This window comes from Neovison vison, chromosome 2, assembly GCF_020171115.1.
Source record: "Neovison vison isolate M4711 chromosome 2, ASM_NN_V1, whole genome shotgun sequence".
In the NCBI taxonomy this organism is placed as follows: Eukaryota; Metazoa; Chordata; class Mammalia; order Carnivora; family Mustelidae; genus Neogale; species Neogale vison.
In genome coordinates, this window is record NC_058092.1 from 107,792,255 (window position 1) to 107,810,794 (window position 18,540).

The following is an 18,540-nucleotide window of genomic DNA, read 5'->3' on the forward strand; positions in this document are numbered from 1 at the left end:
AAGTTCCTGGAACTTAAAAAACAAGAAGGAAAATATAAAAACTGCAGTAGTACCTATTTCTGGCAGCCTGGGGAAGAGAAAGGGCTCTCCCATTAAAATACAAGTGGAGCCTGGATAAATTACAAGAAACATAATGTTTAACACACTGCTGGGCTCATTAGAAAGTAAGAGAAATCACAAAAGGAAGAAAAAAAATAACATTAAGCTGAAACCTATAGGAAAGACAGCAACATGCAGGAGGAGCAACAGGTTTGCCTTGGGGACAAATAACAGTATCAGTTTTGTAAAACAGGCGCTAGGCCCTGGGCCTAGCCACAGAACAGGAGAAAACCTGGGATTCCCGGATTGAACTGAGATTCCTGAGCGGCTCACACAGTCCCAGGTCAGGTGCATCATCTGACTCCTGGCACAAGCAAATGCAGATCCTCTTTGGAGGAAAGTACCCCCAATTTAGGCTCTTTGAATTACCATAGACTAAGTTTAATAAAATATAAGCTCAAAATCCCCAAATGGAGAATATACAAGGAAATGAACTACCACAGGCAAGAGTGAGCAGAAAACAAACCATTTAGATATCGAGCCGGGATTACAGAAATATAATCCCAACAAATTTCAAAGGTTTAGTATCAGAGCACCACATCTCTGAACACAAATGGGTTAAGCTGAAAATGGATATAAAAAAGATAGACTTTCGGGGCGCCTAGGTGGCTCAGTTGGTTAAGCGACTGCCTTCGGCTTGGGTCATGATCCCGGAGTCCCGGGATCGAGTCCCACATTGGGCTCCCAGCTCCATGGGGAGTCTGCTTCTCCCTCTGACCTTCTCCCCTCTCATGCTCTCTCTCTCTCTCTCTCTTTCACTCTCTCTCAAAAAAATAAATAAAAAATCTTTAAGGGACGCCTGGGTGGCTCAGTTGGTTGGACGACTGCCTTCGGCTCAGGTCATGATCCCGGAGTCCCGAGATCGAGTCCCGCATCGGGCTCCCAGCTCCACGGGGAGTCTGCTTCTCCCTCTGCCCTTCTCCTCGCTCATGATCTCTCTCCCTGTCTCTCTCAAATAAATAAATAAAATCTTTAAAAAGGATAGACTTTTAAATAACCAGACACTTGGAAATTCATAAAACTTTTCTAAATAACTCATAAATTTAAAAAGTCATACAGGTAATTTAAATATTCTTAGGGTGAAGTTATAATCAAAATACAGCAAAAAAATATATTGGGGGAATGCAGAGAAACAGGTCCTTAAAAACTTACAGTAAAAAAAAACAGAGCTTGAAAATTAGATAGATCTAAAGAAAGCAAAAGAAGGAAATATTATAATATCCGTAGTTAATGAAATGGAAAACAATACACAAGGGAGAAGATTGTCAAAGTCCAAAGTAGTAGCTACATAAACAAGTAAAATAGAACATTTCTGGTGCAATTGCTGAGGAGGAAATAAGAAGGTGAAAGTAAATAGTAGTTTGAAATGGATAGAAGCACAAAAAAAAAAAAAAAAAGAAATGGATAGAAGCACATAACTGCCCAGAGAGCAGAGGCGGAAAAAAAAAAAAATTCATTTTTAAAAAGGACAGAAAATGCACAAAATCCCAGAAAAACAACCTAAATTGACTCAAAAAGAAACAGGAAGGCCAGACAGCCTATAATTATTAAAGAAATTTAATCGATGGTTAAAATCTTTCTCAAAAAGAATTGCTAGGCAAAGATAGGTTTGACAGCTGTTTTGCCAAACTGTCAAGGGACAGCTCATCTCAATCTGATGTCAGCTCTTCCAGGGAATTAGAAAAGAGGGAACAGTCCCCAACTCAGAGGATGTACAGACCAAATGAACCATCTTGGAAACCTTTTTAGAAATCTTCCTTCAAAAAGGGCACTAACAGATACAAGAATGTTCATAGCAGCATTGTTTGGAATAGCAGGAAATTGGAAACAACCCAAATGTCCATTAATAGGTGAATGTATAAATAACTTGTGGCTTATGTACTTGCTGGAGTACTACACTGGTTTACAGCTATTTACAACATAGATGAATCTTAGAAATAATGTTAAGTGAAAAAAGAAAACTTCAGGGCACTATTAGAGTATAAAATTTTTGTAAAGCTAAAGCAAAACTGAACAATAATTTTTAAAGAATATTATACATATATGGTTAAATATATACACACACACGTGTGTGTGTGTGTGTGTGTGTGTGTGTAACACAGGCAACTTAACACAAAATTGAGGACAGTGGTTACCTCTAGGGAGAGGCAGTGGGATAGGACTGGGTATGAATACAAGAAACTCAATGGTACTTCTAATGTTTTAATGTATAAGTTGGGTGATGGGCCAAAGATATTCATTTAATATTATGTTTCATAATTTATTCATGTTAAATATATCCTTTATAGATACCAAATATTACATATTATAATCTTTAAAAATTTGCTGTGGTGGAAACAAATGAGTGAAGTCTCCCTGAAAGCAAACCTGTTTCCTGGGCAGAGTCGAGATTCCCCGATGGAAGCTACCTTTATGCAGAAGACCACGTAGGTCCTCAGTAAATATCGGATGGTTTACTGCTTTTCGAAGGATAGTGTCTGGGTTCCCTTCTTCCTGGTGCCGGCTGCTGTGCAGAGCTCCCTCCTGCCGCATACCTAGCCTAAGCCCCACAACCCTGGCTGAAATCCTGACACATGTATGACAAGACACTGACACCTGGTGGATACAGAATGGATTTAATAAAATGACTAGGAAAGAAATCTTGCACTCCACTTGGTGAAAGTGGCTGTAGGGTCAGGGGATAGGGAAGCAGAATGAGGAGAAAACTAACATTCAGAAACAGGAAAGGGAAGGATCTCCATCTCTGAAATGTAAGGGATAGTCATCTAAAGGAGATGAAAGAGATAGTCCCTAAAGGAGAGTGACTTCCCCCTCATTCCTTCTGAGCCTGCAAGAGGGAAGAGGCTACAGCTGCAGTAAGGAAAATGCAAAACAGTGAGGGGAAACGTAAACAGGTGTAGCTGATCCCAACCTCACCAAGCTAAAACCACACGGACTTCCTGGTATTGGCCAGGGGTCAGCTGTCTCCCCAGGAACTGCCCGTGACAGTTGTCATTTTAGAGACCTGTGTGATGCTGAGGCTGATCCCAGCCCGCCCCTGATGTAGAAAGAGCAAATTAGCATACCCCATCCTTCTGGCCACAGTCATTGGCTAAGGATCAGCATGTGACCCAGCCTGGCCTAATCAGAGTCCATTTTAAGGCTATGCTAGGATGCCAGGCAAAAGATCACCACCCCCGCCCCCCCATCCCCTTTCTGGTTGGATATAAAGGAGAAAACGTGTAACCCCAGGAGTTCTGGCAGCCACTAGGTGGCCCAGGTTTAAGATGATCCTACAGAAGGTAGCAGCAGGGAGGGGAAATCAATCAGGTGTTTAGAGACACACTGAGCCAGGCATCAGCTTTTCTGGGAGCCAGTACCACCTCTGGACTTTCCATTTAGGTTGAGCCCGTAAGTCTTTATTTTTAAGCCAGTTGGAGTTAGGTTATTCTTTTTCTTTACTTTTTTTACGATTTAAAACCAAAAGATTCCTAGCCTATACATTCATCATACTTAACTCCATCCCTATCTTTTCGCAGGATAGCCCAGATCCAGGTTAAGACAGTCACGACAGATTTATCAGTGACTCTAAAGCCAAGGGTATTGAGCTGGAAAGGTCAGAAGCAGGAGCCGGACACTGTGCAAGACAGGGTGCCTCAGCTGTCTGGACATGAGAATGAATTCTCTTAGGAAAAGGAGAGCCAAACGAGAAGCAAGTGCAGAGAGGGGCCTCTACTAGGCAGGTAGAATTAGTGTGTTTATAAACACTCTCTGCCTCATACCTATCATGGGGGTGTTGCTTTGGGGTCTTTCCCCTCGTGGAATAAGGAATTTTGAAGCCTGTGCCCCTTTAAGTCGTCATTACCCTGTGTTTCGGTGTCTACCTCGCCCTTCACCAAATGAAGAGCTTCCTTTTGGCTTCTACTGCCCTTGATGACACTCACTTTTGAGGTGACCAGAGGAATTTTATCTTCTGCTTCTTTGGCATGCCGGGAACTGGGGCCCCTTCCTCCTCTGGCAACAGCACCCTCTTCCTGACCCTGGGCAAGCACCATTCCCTTCTCAGCCTCTCCCACTGGCCCTGGCCTCCCTGACCCTCCAGTTGAGTTGCTTTCCCCTCCAGAGGCCCACGTCTCCTGTGGTAACCTCGGGGACTGGGCCGAGTCCATGGCAGCTGCTGATTTGTCAGGAGGGGAGTTCCTTTCCTTACTTCCACCTGATTTTTTTCGAGGGCGCCCCCGTTTTCTTTTGGCATCGCTTCCTGTATCCTCTCTATCCAGCTTTGTGGCTTTAGCAGGTGGATCTTGCCCAATGGCCTCACTCACAGGTACTTCAGCTGTCCTCTTGACACCCTTGTCATGGGGTCCCGGGTCACCACCTATGCCTGCTTCCCTGTTCTCTGGGCCCTGCGGCTGAGCGAGCGCCCCAGGCAGGGCTTGCCCAGGCCCGGGTCCGGGTCCAGGTCCGGGTCCGGGTCCGGGTCCGGGTCCGGGTCCGGGCAAAGCAGGAACAGTCGGTAAGATCATGTTAATGATGGGCATAGCTGCCTGGGACCCCCCGGCCCTACTGGGCAGAGGCAACGTAGCCATTTTCAGGCCTGAAGAAAGCTTGGGGGCCAGGATGGGTGGAGAGACTCTGATTGGCGGAATAAGTGAGCGAGGGGCCCGGGGAAGGAGCAGAGGCAGCCGGGCCACCAGGGCATTAACCTGTGGGTTATTGGCTGCTGGGGCTGGGCTCTCCACTACACTCTTCTTCCGCTCACCGCGTGCAGGGGTGCCGGCCCCAGCCCGGGCTTCCTGCTCCCTAGTGGGCTAAAAGGTAAAGAGAGGACACAGTAAGTGGGAAGCCTAGATGTTGGAGCGAACACAGACACAGGAGGGTAAGAAAATAGAGGAAAGGGGATACCAAGCCCCCAGCCCAGGGCAGTAAGGTCAGGGGCCTTAATCTCCTTACCTGGGCTGCTCTCTCTGGTTTCTTAGGGGCTCCACCTTCTAAGCTCTCCACACCATTCTTGGATTTAGATGACCGCTCCCGAGGGGCATGTTCATCGTCTTCTGCAGAGGTGTGGGAAAAGGTAATAGGGCGAGGGTGAAGAGGAAACAATGGTCAAGAGAGGACATCCTGACTGACGAGTGGAGAAGGGGGAAGAAGGCAGTCTAAGGCACATCCCAATTCCCATGAGGATCACTAGGAACAGAAGACAAATGCAAGGTGTCTCTGTCTGAGTAGGTGGGAGGGCCTATGAGGTTGAAAGTGGCTTAGAGTTTCTTGGGACATGTGAGGGTCTCCACCCACCAGTGAGCCCCATGGCCTTGAGCACGTGGGCATGCGCAGATCGGGCAGAGATGAGATGCTGCTGCAGCAGGAAGCGGGCAACCTCAACGATGGAACTGAAGGACCGTTTCAGGATCCGTTCTGCCCAGTCACAGGTCAGAGCGCAGGCTGCCTCCACCAGCTCATCCCGAGGTGCTGGGGTTACTTCTGGGCCCATTTCTGGCTGCAGTGGGGAAGGACATGCCCACTCACACTCCAAATTTGGCCCCCTTCAGACACCAGGATCAACCCTAGTTAAGACTAGACTGGATATGGGAGTAACTCATCCCAGAAACCCACAAATTCTATTTGTCCTCTGCCTGAGCCATAGGGTACGTGGAAGGGCATATCTTATATACCAGAAGTTATGTGCAGAATGACCTAGGCTGTGTCAGCCCACCACCTTGGAGAGAAGAGTGCGATGGGAGGGTTGGTTGTTACTTACACTGTCCGAGCTCTTCAGGTCAAGTCCAGGCAAGGGTGGCATTGAAACCAAGGTCTTCCTTCGTATGCCACTGTAGCAATATCTGAGGCAAGTTAAAGAGCAGCCAACAGTGGGGATCTCCAAGACCCGTGGGAAAGCTAGGCTGTTCCCACTCCTGGCCCTCCACACCCTAATTTTTCTTCCCTGGGTCCTCCAACCCCACCTCTCCATTCAAGGATACTTGGACTGGCCCCGGCCACCAAGCCTTCGGGCCTTGATGTCAGGGAAGATCTCTCTGATGATTTTGCCAAAGTTGGCTGTGCTGAGTGGGCGGCAACAGGCGAGGCTCTCACAGTACTTCCTGAGTAAATGGTTGGGGGGAATGCAGAGTGGGAAGACACTCAGAGAAGGAGGTCATGGTTAGATTCGGAGGGTCCCTGGCATCAGGTCTGGGAAACCCTTTAAGATGCCAGACTCTGTCAAGGCAGGGAGCTCTCCAGAGGTGAGGGGGTAGTCCTATGCCCGCCAACCCACACACCACCACCCCATTCACCCACCGATAGGCATCATAAACACTTTGCTTTGGCAAACAGGTGTCAGTATGCTCCTCTAGGTGGTTGCGGATCCACCTGTAGGCATACATGTACTCCTCATTGCTGAGTGTACTTGGCTCTGAGCTGCAAGAGAAGTGAAAGGGACAAGCTTTACTCAGATCCTAAGGGTTGTCGTGGTTCTATCCAGACCACCGCTTCAGCAGTGCTGGACCAAATCACTTTGCCCAGAATCCAGCTTTTCCTGGTAAACCAGGGCAGGACAGGGACTACTCTTCTCACCAAGGCAGCTGTCATGAGGATTCCTATTCACCCAGCCCCATCCCAGTGAGCCTCCCTTTAAGAAGCAGAACCCTCTGCTATCTTAAACTCTAACACCAAACCTACCTTTTGTCTCCAGTACTAGGCCCTGAGGGGAGCTGAAGGTAGAGATACAGCTTGTCGTTGTCTGAGAATTTCTGTACATCTTGCTGAGGTAGGGAGGAAGAGAGAGGCAGAAGAAAAAATGAGGCCAAGAAGGATGTAAGATAGGATCTTCTAATCCTTCCCCCAAAGTCTAGCTGTCTTAGAGACCGTCAGACTAAAAAAAGTTTCTTGGGACATGTGAAGTGATTTGGGGTTCTGTGTTCACTGTGCGCAAGGAGTGCTCTCGTGAGCTACCTCGTTGAGAGGAGGAGTGGCAGGGATCTGCTTTGATATTATGCCTACTGAGCACCTACACAACGGGTCACAGACAGATGAAGTAAGATGCTCAAGGTCAAACTGGCAATGAGTCGCAAAGCCAGTTACCTTCTGACGGGGAAGACTATACTGCCTGTCCCACATAGGCCTTTCAGTTACTCCTATCTTCATCATCCTCATTCCCCTGCAAGTCCACCTCTCTATTGCCCTCTGCCCAAAAATACTTACCAGGATTCCCTCGACTTTATTCTGCACAGCCTTGCTGTGGAAAAGAGGAGAAAGCTGGAGGTCATACACAGGATTTTCTCTGGTGTCTTATTGTTAGGGAGAGGAAGAGGGATGAGATGCTTAATAGGTGCTCAAAAACAATTCCCATGATGGAGAATCTTTCATGAATGGTGAATCTTCCAGAATGATGAAGAATCATTCATGAAGAATGCACTTGCTCAGAGAGAGGCAATTCATCTACAGAGGAAGTGCTACCGTTCTGGAGCAAGATTTGGAGGTGGAGATGAGTACTTACGAAATGGTACCTCGGAGCCTCTGAAGAAGGGTGGTGGGTTCTCCTGCCTCAGTACTACCTGAGGGGGCCCTTCCCCCAGTCTTGGGGCTCTTAGCATCGGGTTCATCTTCTGCCATCCCGGCATGAGGGCTAGAATTGAGAGGAGACCAGGCATGACAATTTAACCTCCCTTTACCTGGAGGCCCCAGGGGCACTTATCTCCCTACCCAGAAACACAGAGAAACAGAAAGAAAGGCTCTGAATTGCCTCAGTGGTGTTTTGTTTTTTTTTTTTTTCCACCACTTGCCTTCTCCAAAAATTAGAAATTATCCCATTACTTCTCCATGCCCACGTATACTCAAAGAGATTTTTGCCATCCCCATTCTATCTGCCCCACCTTTCTGCAGTCTCCTAAATATGGAAAACTGTAAAGGAAGAGATAGGGGGAACGGAAGTCGACGTTAGACAGGTCCGTTTCTGCCTCTGACCCCGCTGCCCTCATCCCCTTAAAAAAAAAAATAATAATAATAATAATAATAATAAAAACAATAACAACCACAAAGCAAAGTTCTTCAATTCTCTAAGCTACTCCTCACGCCTGAATTTTCCTGGGCGGTCAGAAAGGATACGAACATATTCTGCCCTTCCAGCCTTGGAAAACACCGGGCCCAAGTTCTCATTACTTAATCTCGCCACGGCTTCCCCCGCCGCTCCCCCTCCCCACGTCGCCGATCCCTACGTCATCTTCCTCAACCTCCCATCCTGAGGCGCACCCCACCTCCTTCCCTTCCCCCTGCAATCAGTCCCGCGTTGCTGCAAGGTGGGGGCGTTCAGGGCGGCGAACTCCTGGGCTGGGCGTAGGAAACCCGGTTGGGGGAACGGGGTCCCAAATTCGGGGCACGTGCACATGGGTGAAGGAGCTGTTGAAAATACAGCCAAAATCTTTTTCTGCTCTCCTCCCAACTCATACTGCCCCCTCCCTACCTTTGAACAGTCGCCTTCCAACACAAGCAACAATAAAGGTAAGGGAGAAAGAGAAACTACCTCGTAGCCACCTTCACTCCAGCCCAGCCCACGGTCCTGGCCCAGCGGGCTCGTGCGTTGCTTTATTTTCTTTTTTCTGAATGGCTGGAACAGTCCCGATCTGCCTAGATACTCGGACGACCTGCTCTCTCATTGGTCATTGCTGCAAACCGGAGCCAGAAGGCGCCGGGCTCGCACCGGCGGCAGCTCAAGTCTGCCTGGTAACAGATTCTGATTGGTCAATAGGGGAGGGAAAATCCAAAGTTGGTCTTATTTGAGTGAAGAGGGGGAAGTCCGGGTTAGGTTTCGGTTAAAACTGGGGTCGGTTGGGACTGCCGGTCCCAAGAGATTCTTCTCTTAAAGGGACCGCAGGACGAAAGACGGGGCGCTAGGGCTCGCTTTGGAGCTTTCTTTTCCTTTGCCCTCTCCTTCCGGGTTTCTGTTTTGCCTTCGGTCGTCAGAGCTACTGGAAGAAAATCAACGGATGATTAAAAAAAAAAAAAAGCTAGAAAATTATGGGTAGTAGTGATGGAGTTTCGCTGTAAGCTCACATAACCTCCTTTTGATGAAAACAACTTGAGCACTCCGCCCTCGCCCCCCCGCCCCGCCGTCATCACAGCATACTGGCTCTCCACAACAAATCTGTAAACACAGGCTTACGTTCCTCTCTGATGGAGGCCTCAAAACCTCCGCAGCTGGACCACATTTAGTTAAAATGCCAAGCGTTTCTGGGTTTCCGTGGATACTTTATGTCCTTCCACAGAGTTGCTAATGTATCCGGATCCCCACAGTTCTGCCCTCAGCGAACGAATTTTGACTGACACCCCCAGGGGGTGCTGGATGCTCACAGGAACTCTTTGCTCTTAGAGAATATTGTCCTGTATAGGTCATGGGTTCTTAACCCTTTTCGTTAAGGATTTTTTTTTAGGTCATGAATCCAATGAAAGCAATGAACACTTTGCCATGAAAAATGCACACGCAGGCCAAGTTTTGCATCTGATTTCAGAGGTCAGGGACTGAAGGTTAACATTCTTTGAGTGGATATATTTTGCTTTGCACAACACCTAAATGTGTATTTGTGACATCTAAAAGTATATTTGCAGTCCTGACTTCTAATACATCCTCTAGTCTCATCATCAGTGTACTTTTGTAAAGAGGACAGCAACACCGCTGATCTGGTCAACTTTGGCCTTGATAGCCTCTAATTACCTGCAACTGGCTTCTGTGGATACAGGGAGAACCCAAGGAATTGTAGAGTTTGGGGGAATAAGGATATACTGGCAAGAAGGTTTTCTAATAACAGCAAAAATTTATTGGTGTTTACTGTGTGCTAGACACCGTCCTGAATGCTGAGCACCGACCTCATTTAATGCTCATGGCAGCTCTTTGAAATAGGTAGTTATAGTTTCTGCTTTACAGGCAAAGAAACTGAGATTCCCAGAGATGAAGGGACTTGTCCACAGTTACATATGTAGTAAGTGCTAGAATCAGGATCCAAAGATAGGCAGTCTGCCTTCAGAGCCCATTCTCTTGAACACTGCCGTAGACTGGGTATATACATACTTGTAGATACCAATACACAAAATTAGGTACAGACTGATGGAAAGATACACCCAACCACCACTGTTTGGTATGAAGGGAGATGTAGGGCACTTTGATTAGAAAAAGAGATTGGGGGACGCCTGAGTGGCTCAGTTGGTTAAGCAGCTGCCTTCGGCTCAGGTCATGGTCCCAGCGTCCTGGGATCGAGTCCCACATCAGGCTCCTTGCTCGGCAGGGAGCCTGCTTCTCCCTCTGCCTCTGCCTGCCATTCTGTCTGCCTGTGCTTGCTCTCTTGCCCTCTCTCTCTCTGATAAATAAATAAAATCTTAAAAAAAAAAGAAAAAGAGATTGGGGGCGCCTGGGTGGCTCAGTGGGTTAAGCCTCTGCCTTCGGCTCAGGTCATGATCTCAGGGTCCTGGGATCGAGGTTCGCATCGGGCTCTCTGCTCTGCAGGGAGCCTGCTTCCTCCTCTCCCTCTCTCTGCCTGCCTGTCTGCCTGCTTGTGATCTCTGTCTGTCAAATAAATAAATAAAATCTTAAAAAAAAAAGTTTTAGAAAAAGAGATTGGGATAAATTATGCCGGTTTAGGAATTTGCAAGTGGCAGGGAATAAATGGAAACTCCAGTAAAGGGAGAAAAGGTATCATAGCTATGTAAGCGACATTATTTTGACAACACTGTAAGAAGGTGAGGTTGCATGGGGTGAAAGGCTCAAGAAGGGAAAAACAGGCAAGTATTCATTTATGCCAGGCATTGTGTTAAGAGCAGGGGTGGGGAGGTTGGATATAGCGCTGAATAAGGTATAATGTACCTTGCCCTGAGGAGTAACAGTAAAAATGATCTGATAAACATCACCACAATAACAGCAAGTATTTATCTAGAGTTTAATATGTGGTGAGGATTTCTCTAAAGACCTCACAAATGTTGCCACTTCATCTCATAGCAACTCTGTCAGAGAAGTACTGTGATTATCCCTATTTTACAGATGAGAAGACAAAGACATTGAGAGGTTAATAATTTGCCCAGTGTTACACAGTAAGTGAGGGAATCCATATTCTGGATTCAGAATATGCTCTAGAAACTATTGTACAATGCCTATTGGGAGTGAATCCTTAAACATAAGAAAACAAACCATGAAAGACAATATTGATAAATTTAGATAATTAATATTAAAAACCTAAATTTACTTTAAAAAGAACTATGAAAAGAATGTAAAATCGAGCCACAGACTGGAAGAAGATATTTTCAAGACACATAACTGACAAAGGATTATCATGTGGAATTTATAAGGCCTTCTACAAATGAAAAGATAAACACCCAGCTAGAGAAATGGAAAGAGGAAATCAACAGAAATTTCATAAAAGAAGCAGAAATGGCTCGTAAACATATGAAAAGTTGTTCTCGCTCTATAGTAATCAAGAAAATGCAAGTTAAAACCACAATGAGATACCATTTCATAGCCACTAAATTGGCAACAATTACAAAGTCTGGCAGTGCTGAGAGCTAACAGGGCTGTGAGCCAACTGGAGCCCTCACCCACTGCTGGTGGGGATGCAATTTGCTATAATTTTGGAAAAGAATTTGGAATTACTCGATAATGTTGAATATGTGAATATTCTATGATTCAACAATCCTACTCCTACAGACATGCCCTGAAGATAGAGGCAGTAAGGTTTATAGTCTCACTGTGTGCATTAGCTAAAACTGGAAACCCCAATGTCCATCAGGAGCAGAGTAATAAGCTGTGGTATCTTTATATGATGGAATGTCATATGGCAGTGGGAATGAATGAGCCACAGCTACATACATGTACACAGATGAACTTTAGAAACAGTGAAGGAACTATAACAGAAGAAAACACATAGTGCAATGCAATTTACAAATATTAATGGCAGGCAAAACTGAACAATATATTGTTTATGGATAAATACATATGTGGTAAAGAGTAAAAGTAATAGAATTATTACCATAAAATTAAAGATACAAATTACTTTTGGTGAACAAGGGAAAAAGTTTTAGGAATGGTTGTTCAGTCAATCAATAATGTCCTTTTTTTTTTTTTAAAGATTTTATTTATTTGACACAAAGAGAGAGAGTGAGAGAGGGAATACTAGCAGGGGCTGTGGGAGAGGGAGAAGCAGGGAGCCTGATGCAGGGCTCCATCAGAGGACCCTGGAATCATGACCTAAGCCAAAGGCAGACCCTAACGACTGAGCCACCCAGGTGCCCCACAATAACGTCTTCCATAGGATCTAATTTAATTTGTTTGTTTTCCAAATGGATGGCCTGTCTTTTCTTTTCTTTTTTGGCCAGTCTTTTCAAAATATTTATCATTTCCTTCTTTTTAAAAAAAAATATTTTTTAAAGTAATAGCTACACCCAATGTAGGGCTCGAACTCACAACCTAAAGATCAAGAGTTAGCTCCACTGACTGAGTCAGCCAGGTGCCTTTCACTTCCTTCTTATTATAGTTGTTTCCTTTCATACTATAATCATATGCTAAGTTCCCTTTTATAGTTGGGTCTGTTTCTGGACCTTCTGCTCTCCTGTTGATTCTATTTATCCATTCCTCCACCCCACACTGTTTTGTTTTGTTTTTTCTTTTTAAGATTTTATTTATTTATTTCACAGAGATCACAAGTAGGCAGAGAGGTAGGCAGAGAGAGAGAGAGAGGAGGAACAGGCTCCGCGCTGAGCAGAGCACCCGATTCGGGGCTCGATCCCAGGACCCTGAGATCACTACCTGAGCCGAAGGCAGAGGCTTAACCCACTGAGCCGCCCACACTGTTTTAATTGATGTAATTGTGTTCTGATGTCTGATGCTAGAATTTTCCATTATGAGTTTCTACATATAGAAGACTGTATTTTTCACATGTGGCCACAAAAGTATTTCTGGTTTCACAGACTATTCCAGAATTTTGCCACCTCCCCATCAAGAGATGGAATGTATTTCCTGTCCCCTCGAAGCCCAGAAGGTCTTTGTAACTATCAGTGAATGGAATGCAGTGGAAGTGATGCTGTATGACTTCCAAGTATAGGTTAGAGTAAGCGATACAGTTTCCTCTTTCCTTTTTCTCAGGACACTCACCCTTGGAACCCAGCCACCATGTTGTTAGGAGGCCAAGCAGCCACATGGAAAGGTCATATGTAAGTTGCTGGTGACAGCCAGCATCAATCACTGGGCTTGTGAGTGAGTGACCCATCAGACGATTCTAGCCTCTAGTCTTTTTTTTTTTTTTTAAGATTTTATTTATTTATTTGACAGAGAGAGATCACAAGCAGGCAGAGAGGCAGGCAGAGAGGAGGAAGCAGGCTCCCTGCTGAGCAGAGAGCCCGATGCGGGACTCGATCCCAGGACCCTGAGATCATGCATGACCTGAGCCGAAGGCAGAGGCTTAACCCACTGAGCCACCCAGGCGCCCCTCTAGCCTCTAGTCTTTAAGCTGCTCCAGCTGACGCCAAACAGTTCCCTTAGAGCCCTGTCCAAATTACAGATTTGTGAACAAAAGTAGTGTTGCCATTGCTTTAAGCCACTAAGTTTGGGGGGTGGTTTGTTACACAGCAAGAGATAACTAAAACACTATAAATTTACTTTTCCAGGTTAGTTTTAGAAATAGCTTATAGATTTCCTAAAAAACCAATCCTCTAGGGCGCCTGGGTGGCTCAGTTGGTTGAGCGACTGCTTTCGGCTCAGGTCATGATCCTGGAGTTGCAGGATCGAGTCCCGCATCGGGCTCCCAGCTCCACGGGGAATCTGCTTCTCTCTCTGACCTTCTCCTTGCTCATACTCTCTCTCACTGTCTCTCTCTCAAATAAATAAATAAAATATTAAAAAAAAATCAATCCTCTACCCCTCTAACATTTCTGGTCTGTATCCTCCATGCCCATTTCCCTGTTCATACAAACACAAGTCCACCTAACCAGAAGGTTTTGTTCAATTATTTCTTAAAAATGGGGATTATACTATTCTCTTATATATATAACTCTGCAACTTAATTTGTTTACTTAACATACTGTTATACGTATTCCTCTAAGTCAAGTAGTTTGATCAGAGAGTTTGCTAGTCCTTAAAAATCAGTAAGTCAGGAAAGGGCCTCCTAATGGTGTGACAGAGAATGGCCAGAAGCAGATATTTAGGACATGGAGTGGGGCAATCCAATGGTTGGAAGATGCAAGGAGAGTGATTCTCAGTAATTCCTGGGATAAATGCAATTACCTGAGGTTATCCTTAAAGACTTACCCAATCGCAATGGCGGGAAGGATAACCATGCTAAAAGGACCAGTGATGGGTGGACACTCTCCAAGACTCTGTCAATCCTTTGTCATTAGGACAGGGGCTACTGCTTTTCTGGGGATGTCCCTGAGCTCAGCAAACTCTCCAGAACTTTCTGGATAGTGTCCTAAACCAATTTGTGGAGGTAACCATGGTGTTAGAAGAAGCAGCTAGTGCCACACTAGACTTTGGCACAGTAAGCTCAGTTTTGCTCTTCATACTCCTCTAGCCTGGGGGTGGGGCATGGGGAGGAATCTGTGTGTGTACAACAGAGATGGATCAGAGTAGGTATGGCAGGAATTAGGGAAGTTTGGGTCACATACTGCTGGTGCTTGTGGCATCTGGGACAGGAGGGACTCTCTTCTTTTTGGAGTGTCTGTTTCAGTGATGAAGGATCAGAAGTAGTGAAATGAAACCAGGACCAGGATACAGGTGAATAGTATTTTTTTAAAAGTTTTTATTATGAAAAAAAAAAGTTTTTATTATGAAAAATTTTCAAACATACAAAAGGAGAAGGAAGAATATAATGCCCCGCATGCATATACCTAATATTCTGTTTTAAGAATTATTTTTTTAGGGCACCTGGGTGGCTCAGTGGGTTAAGCCGCTGCCTTCGGCTCAGGTCATGATCTCAGGGTCCTGGGATCGAGTCCTGCATCGGGCTCTCTGCTCAGCAGGGAGCCTGCTTCCCTCTCTCTCTCTCTCTGCCTGCCTCTCTGCCTACTTGTGATCTCTCTCTCTGTCAAATAAATAAATAAAATCTTTTAAAAAAATTATTTTTTAAAAGATTTTATTTATTTGACAGAGAGAGAGATCACAAGCAGGCAGAGAGAAGGGGGTAAGCAGGCTCCCCACTGAGCAGAGAGCCCGATGTGGGGCTCAATCCCAGGACCCTGAGATCATGACCTGAGCCAAAGGCAGAGGCTTAACCCTCTGAGCCACTCAGGCGCCCCCTGCTTTAAGAATTATTAATGTCTCATCAATCTTGTTTTATCTGTATCTCTTCCATTCTCCAACTCATCACTCTAGGTCGTTTTAATGAAGACACTCATTATATCAGCACACCTGACTCTTTTAAAAAAAAAGATTTTATTTATTTATTTGTCAGGGAGAGAGCATAGGCAGGGAGAGTGGCAGGCAGAGCATGCAGAGGGAGAAGCAGACTCCCCACTGAGCAGGGAGCCTGAAACTGGCCTTGATCTCAGGACCCTGGGATCATGACACCAGCTGAAGGCAGATGCTTAACCAACACTCAGGCACCCCCAATTATTATTCTTTTTGAAACTCAAATTGTTCTATCTTTGGCCAGTGGAAGCTCCTTCAAGTTGACTCACGTGATATTTTTTTTCTTTGGAGAGAATTGTGGATTCACCTGTAGTTGCAAGAAATAATACTGAGAGAGCTCATGAACCCTTCACCCAGTTTGCCCCGATGGTGTACCTTGTGTAACCACAGCACAATATCAGAACCAGGAAACTCACTGACATTGATACAATGCATCAAATTTACTCAGGTTTCACCAGCTTTGTACACACTCACTTACATGTATATGTATGTATATTTATCATACAATTTTTTATCATATTGTAGGTGTGTGTAACCATCATTTCAATCAAACTACACACCAGTTTCATCACTACAAGGATCCTCTGTGTATACTTTTATAGACAATCTCCCTTCCCCAGTGCCATCCTTAAGCCCTGGCAAGCACTGATCTATTCTCCAGTTCCATACTTTAAAATATATATATATATATTTATTTATTTGACAGAGAGAGAGAGATCACAAGTAGGCAGAAAGGCAGGCAGAGAGAGAGGGGGAAGCAGGCTCCCTGCTGAGCAGAGAGCCCGATGTAGGACTTGATCCCAGGACCCTGAGATCATGACCTGAGCTAAAGGTAGAGGCTTAACCAACTGAGCCATCCAGGTGCCCCATTTCCATACTTTAAAAAAAAAAATTTTTTTTTAAATTTATTTCTTTTAGGAGGGGAGGGGCTACTCAGGTGTCCCTCCAAACCTATACTTTTGTTATTTCATGAATGTTCTATAAATTGAATCATACTGTATGTAACCTTTTTTTTTTTTTTTTTGTATGTAACCTTTTGAGATTGGGTCCCCTCCCTCAGCATAATTCCCTTGAGATTCATCTAGATTGCTGTGTGTACCAGTAGTTAGTTCCTCTTTATTGCTGAGTTTATGTAGTTCATGGTATGGATATAGCAGTTTAGCCATGAATCCACTGAAAGACATTTGGATGGTTTCCAGTTTGGAGCTATTATGAGTTAAGCTGCTATGAACAACTCTATACAGGTTTTTGTGTGAACATACATTTTCTGGGATATATGCCCCAAAGTTAATTGCTGGGTCATATAAGTACATGTTTGGTCATTTTTTATTTTTTTATGTTTTTTTGCTCAAGCCTGAGGGTTATTTTGTCTTTTAAGGTGACTTTGCTTACTTCTTCCTCGATGTGGCCTCTTCTGTCCCTCTAGCTGTGCAGTTTGTTCCCTCAGTCCTCAGGTCCTGTTCTTGGGTATTCAGAATGATTTGATAGCTATCTAGCTGTGTTCAAGGGACAAAGCTAGCAAGCCTAGGTTCTTCCCACTATGCCACCATCTTAGCTCTCCCCCTGCATGTTTGGTCTTTATAAGGGACTGCCCAAGTATTTTCCAGAATGGCTATACCATTTTATATTTCCACCAGCAATGTATGAACAATCCAGTCTTTCCACATTTGCCAACATTTTGTGTTATCACTATTTTCTATTTTAGCCATCCTGATAGGTGTGTAGTGGTATCACAGGTTTTAATTTCCCTAGTGGCCAGTGATGTTGGTTGTCTTTTCATGTGCTTACTTGCCATCTTTATATCCTCTTTGGTGTAATGTCTGTTCATGTGTTCTGCCCATGTTCAAATTGGAATTTTTGGGTTTTTACTGTTGAATTTCGGGATTTTTTCATGTAATCTAGATATCAGGCTTTTGCCAATGTCCTTTAGACATAACCCCTGTAGTTTTCATAGTTTCCTTGCTTTCTGGTCTGGTACGTGTTTGAGGTTCATTTGGTCCAATGGAATTTTAAGGTTTTAGAAATATTTGGAAATGATGTAGAACTATATGATCCTTTTTTCTTTCTGAAGCAATTTGGTTATTGAAAAGGACAGGGAAGAAATTGAGGAGAGAAACATCTGGTAAGACCCACTACACCCCAAGGCTCGCTGTAACTCACTCATCCCACACACTTCCTTTATATTCATTTAGTCATTAGAGCACGCTATGTGCTAAGATGCAAGCCAGGTATTGGGAATAAACAGGGAGTTACAGTATAATGATACATATGTGCATGCTGAGGTTAAGTGCAGGAGGCCCCCACCCTGGGGAGTCAGTGAAGGCGGCTTTCCAAAGGATGTGATAACCTGGCCCAGATGGCAGGTAAGGCAGGGTGATGGAATGAGGACTAAGTGGAGGTAGATCTTTCAAGGAGCATATTTAGAGACCCCAAAGGAAAGAAGTATGTTCCACTCTGGGGATGCCCTGGCCATCTTGGGAGTCCTAGACTCTTCCAATGTTTAAACAAGATAACTTAAAAATTCACTCATTCATCCATTCATTGATTCAAACAAGACACCTTTGTGGAAGGCAGAGAAGAACATAGGCTGATACGTGAATGTTGCTTGGTATTGTTTTGGGTGAGGTGTAAAGGATTCAATAGAATTACTGCCTAGCTTTTGTCTCTTAGGTTCCTGACACTCCTGTCTCATTCCTTCCATGAAGAATAAAGACCTATTGCAGAAAAAGGAGACATTTCTGCTTTGGGCAAGGTCCTAAAACACTGTCCAGGTCTGAACACAAGAGGGTCAGGCCTGGTCTGTTGGATTGGTTCCCCTTGACGTTTCCGGCCCTCCTGCCTGCTCATATTCCTGTCTTCCAGATGGGAGGTGACAGGCCTAACCTCCTGACAGCTCTATGTTCTCCCAGTACTCTCGCCAGCAGATTGCACCATCCATGTCACGGGCCTGGGGTGTCCCTTGTGTGTGAGGCGACACACTATACTCTCCTGGGGGTGGTGGGTGAAACTTTACATTCATTGAAAGAAAGCATGGATTTAAAAAATAGTCAAGTTTAGGAACACCAATTGACACTCTCTCCTCCCAGGTC

The 18,540-nt window shown here is 44.9% G+C and overlaps 1 protein-coding gene across 5 annotated transcripts; it reads right to left on the reverse strand.

Moving 5' to 3' along the window:
* Nucleotides 1-1,640: 1,640 nt before the first annotated feature.
* On the reverse strand, nt 1,641-8,677 carry RFX5 (regulatory factor X5). Of its 5 annotated transcripts, none has more exons than XM_044239221.1 (10): nt 8,594-8,677; nt 7,571-7,699; nt 7,276-7,309; nt 6,754-6,836; nt 6,373-6,492; nt 6,057-6,176; nt 5,837-5,918; nt 5,374-5,575; nt 5,032-5,132; nt 1,641-4,889 (listed from the first exon to the last, which is right to left on the reverse strand). In XM_044239221.1, exons 2-10 carry the CDS (start codon nt 7,684-7,686, stop codon nt 3,864-3,866), a joined length of 1,884 nt encoding a protein of 627 aa, XP_044095156.1. In that variant the 5' UTR covers nt 7,687-7,699; nt 8,594-8,677; the 3' UTR covers nt 1,641-3,863. The 5 variants fall into 5 exon arrangements, with proteins under 5 accessions (XP_044095156.1, XP_044095157.1, XP_044095154.1 ...); XM_044239222.1 differs by having other exon boundaries at nt 8,534-8,610; XM_044239219.1 differs by lacking the exon at nt 8,594-8,677 and adding an exon at nt 8,183-8,511.
* Between the last annotated feature and the right edge of the window lie 9,863 nt (nt 8,678-18,540).

Coding starts and splice junctions, on each gene's coding strand:
- RFX5 (XM_044239219.1), bottom strand. CDS start 8,229: ATGAGAACTTGGGCCCGGTGTTTTCCAAGGCTGGAAGGGCAGAATAT. Junction 7,700..8,182: donor AGGCTGGAAGGGCAGAATAT/GTTCGTATCCTT, acceptor TCTCAATTCTAG/CCCTCATGCCGGGATGGCAG. Junction 5,576..5,836: donor ACCTGAAGAGCTCGGACAGT/GTAAGTAACAAC, acceptor TCCCCACTGCAG/CCAGAAATGGGCCCAGAAGT.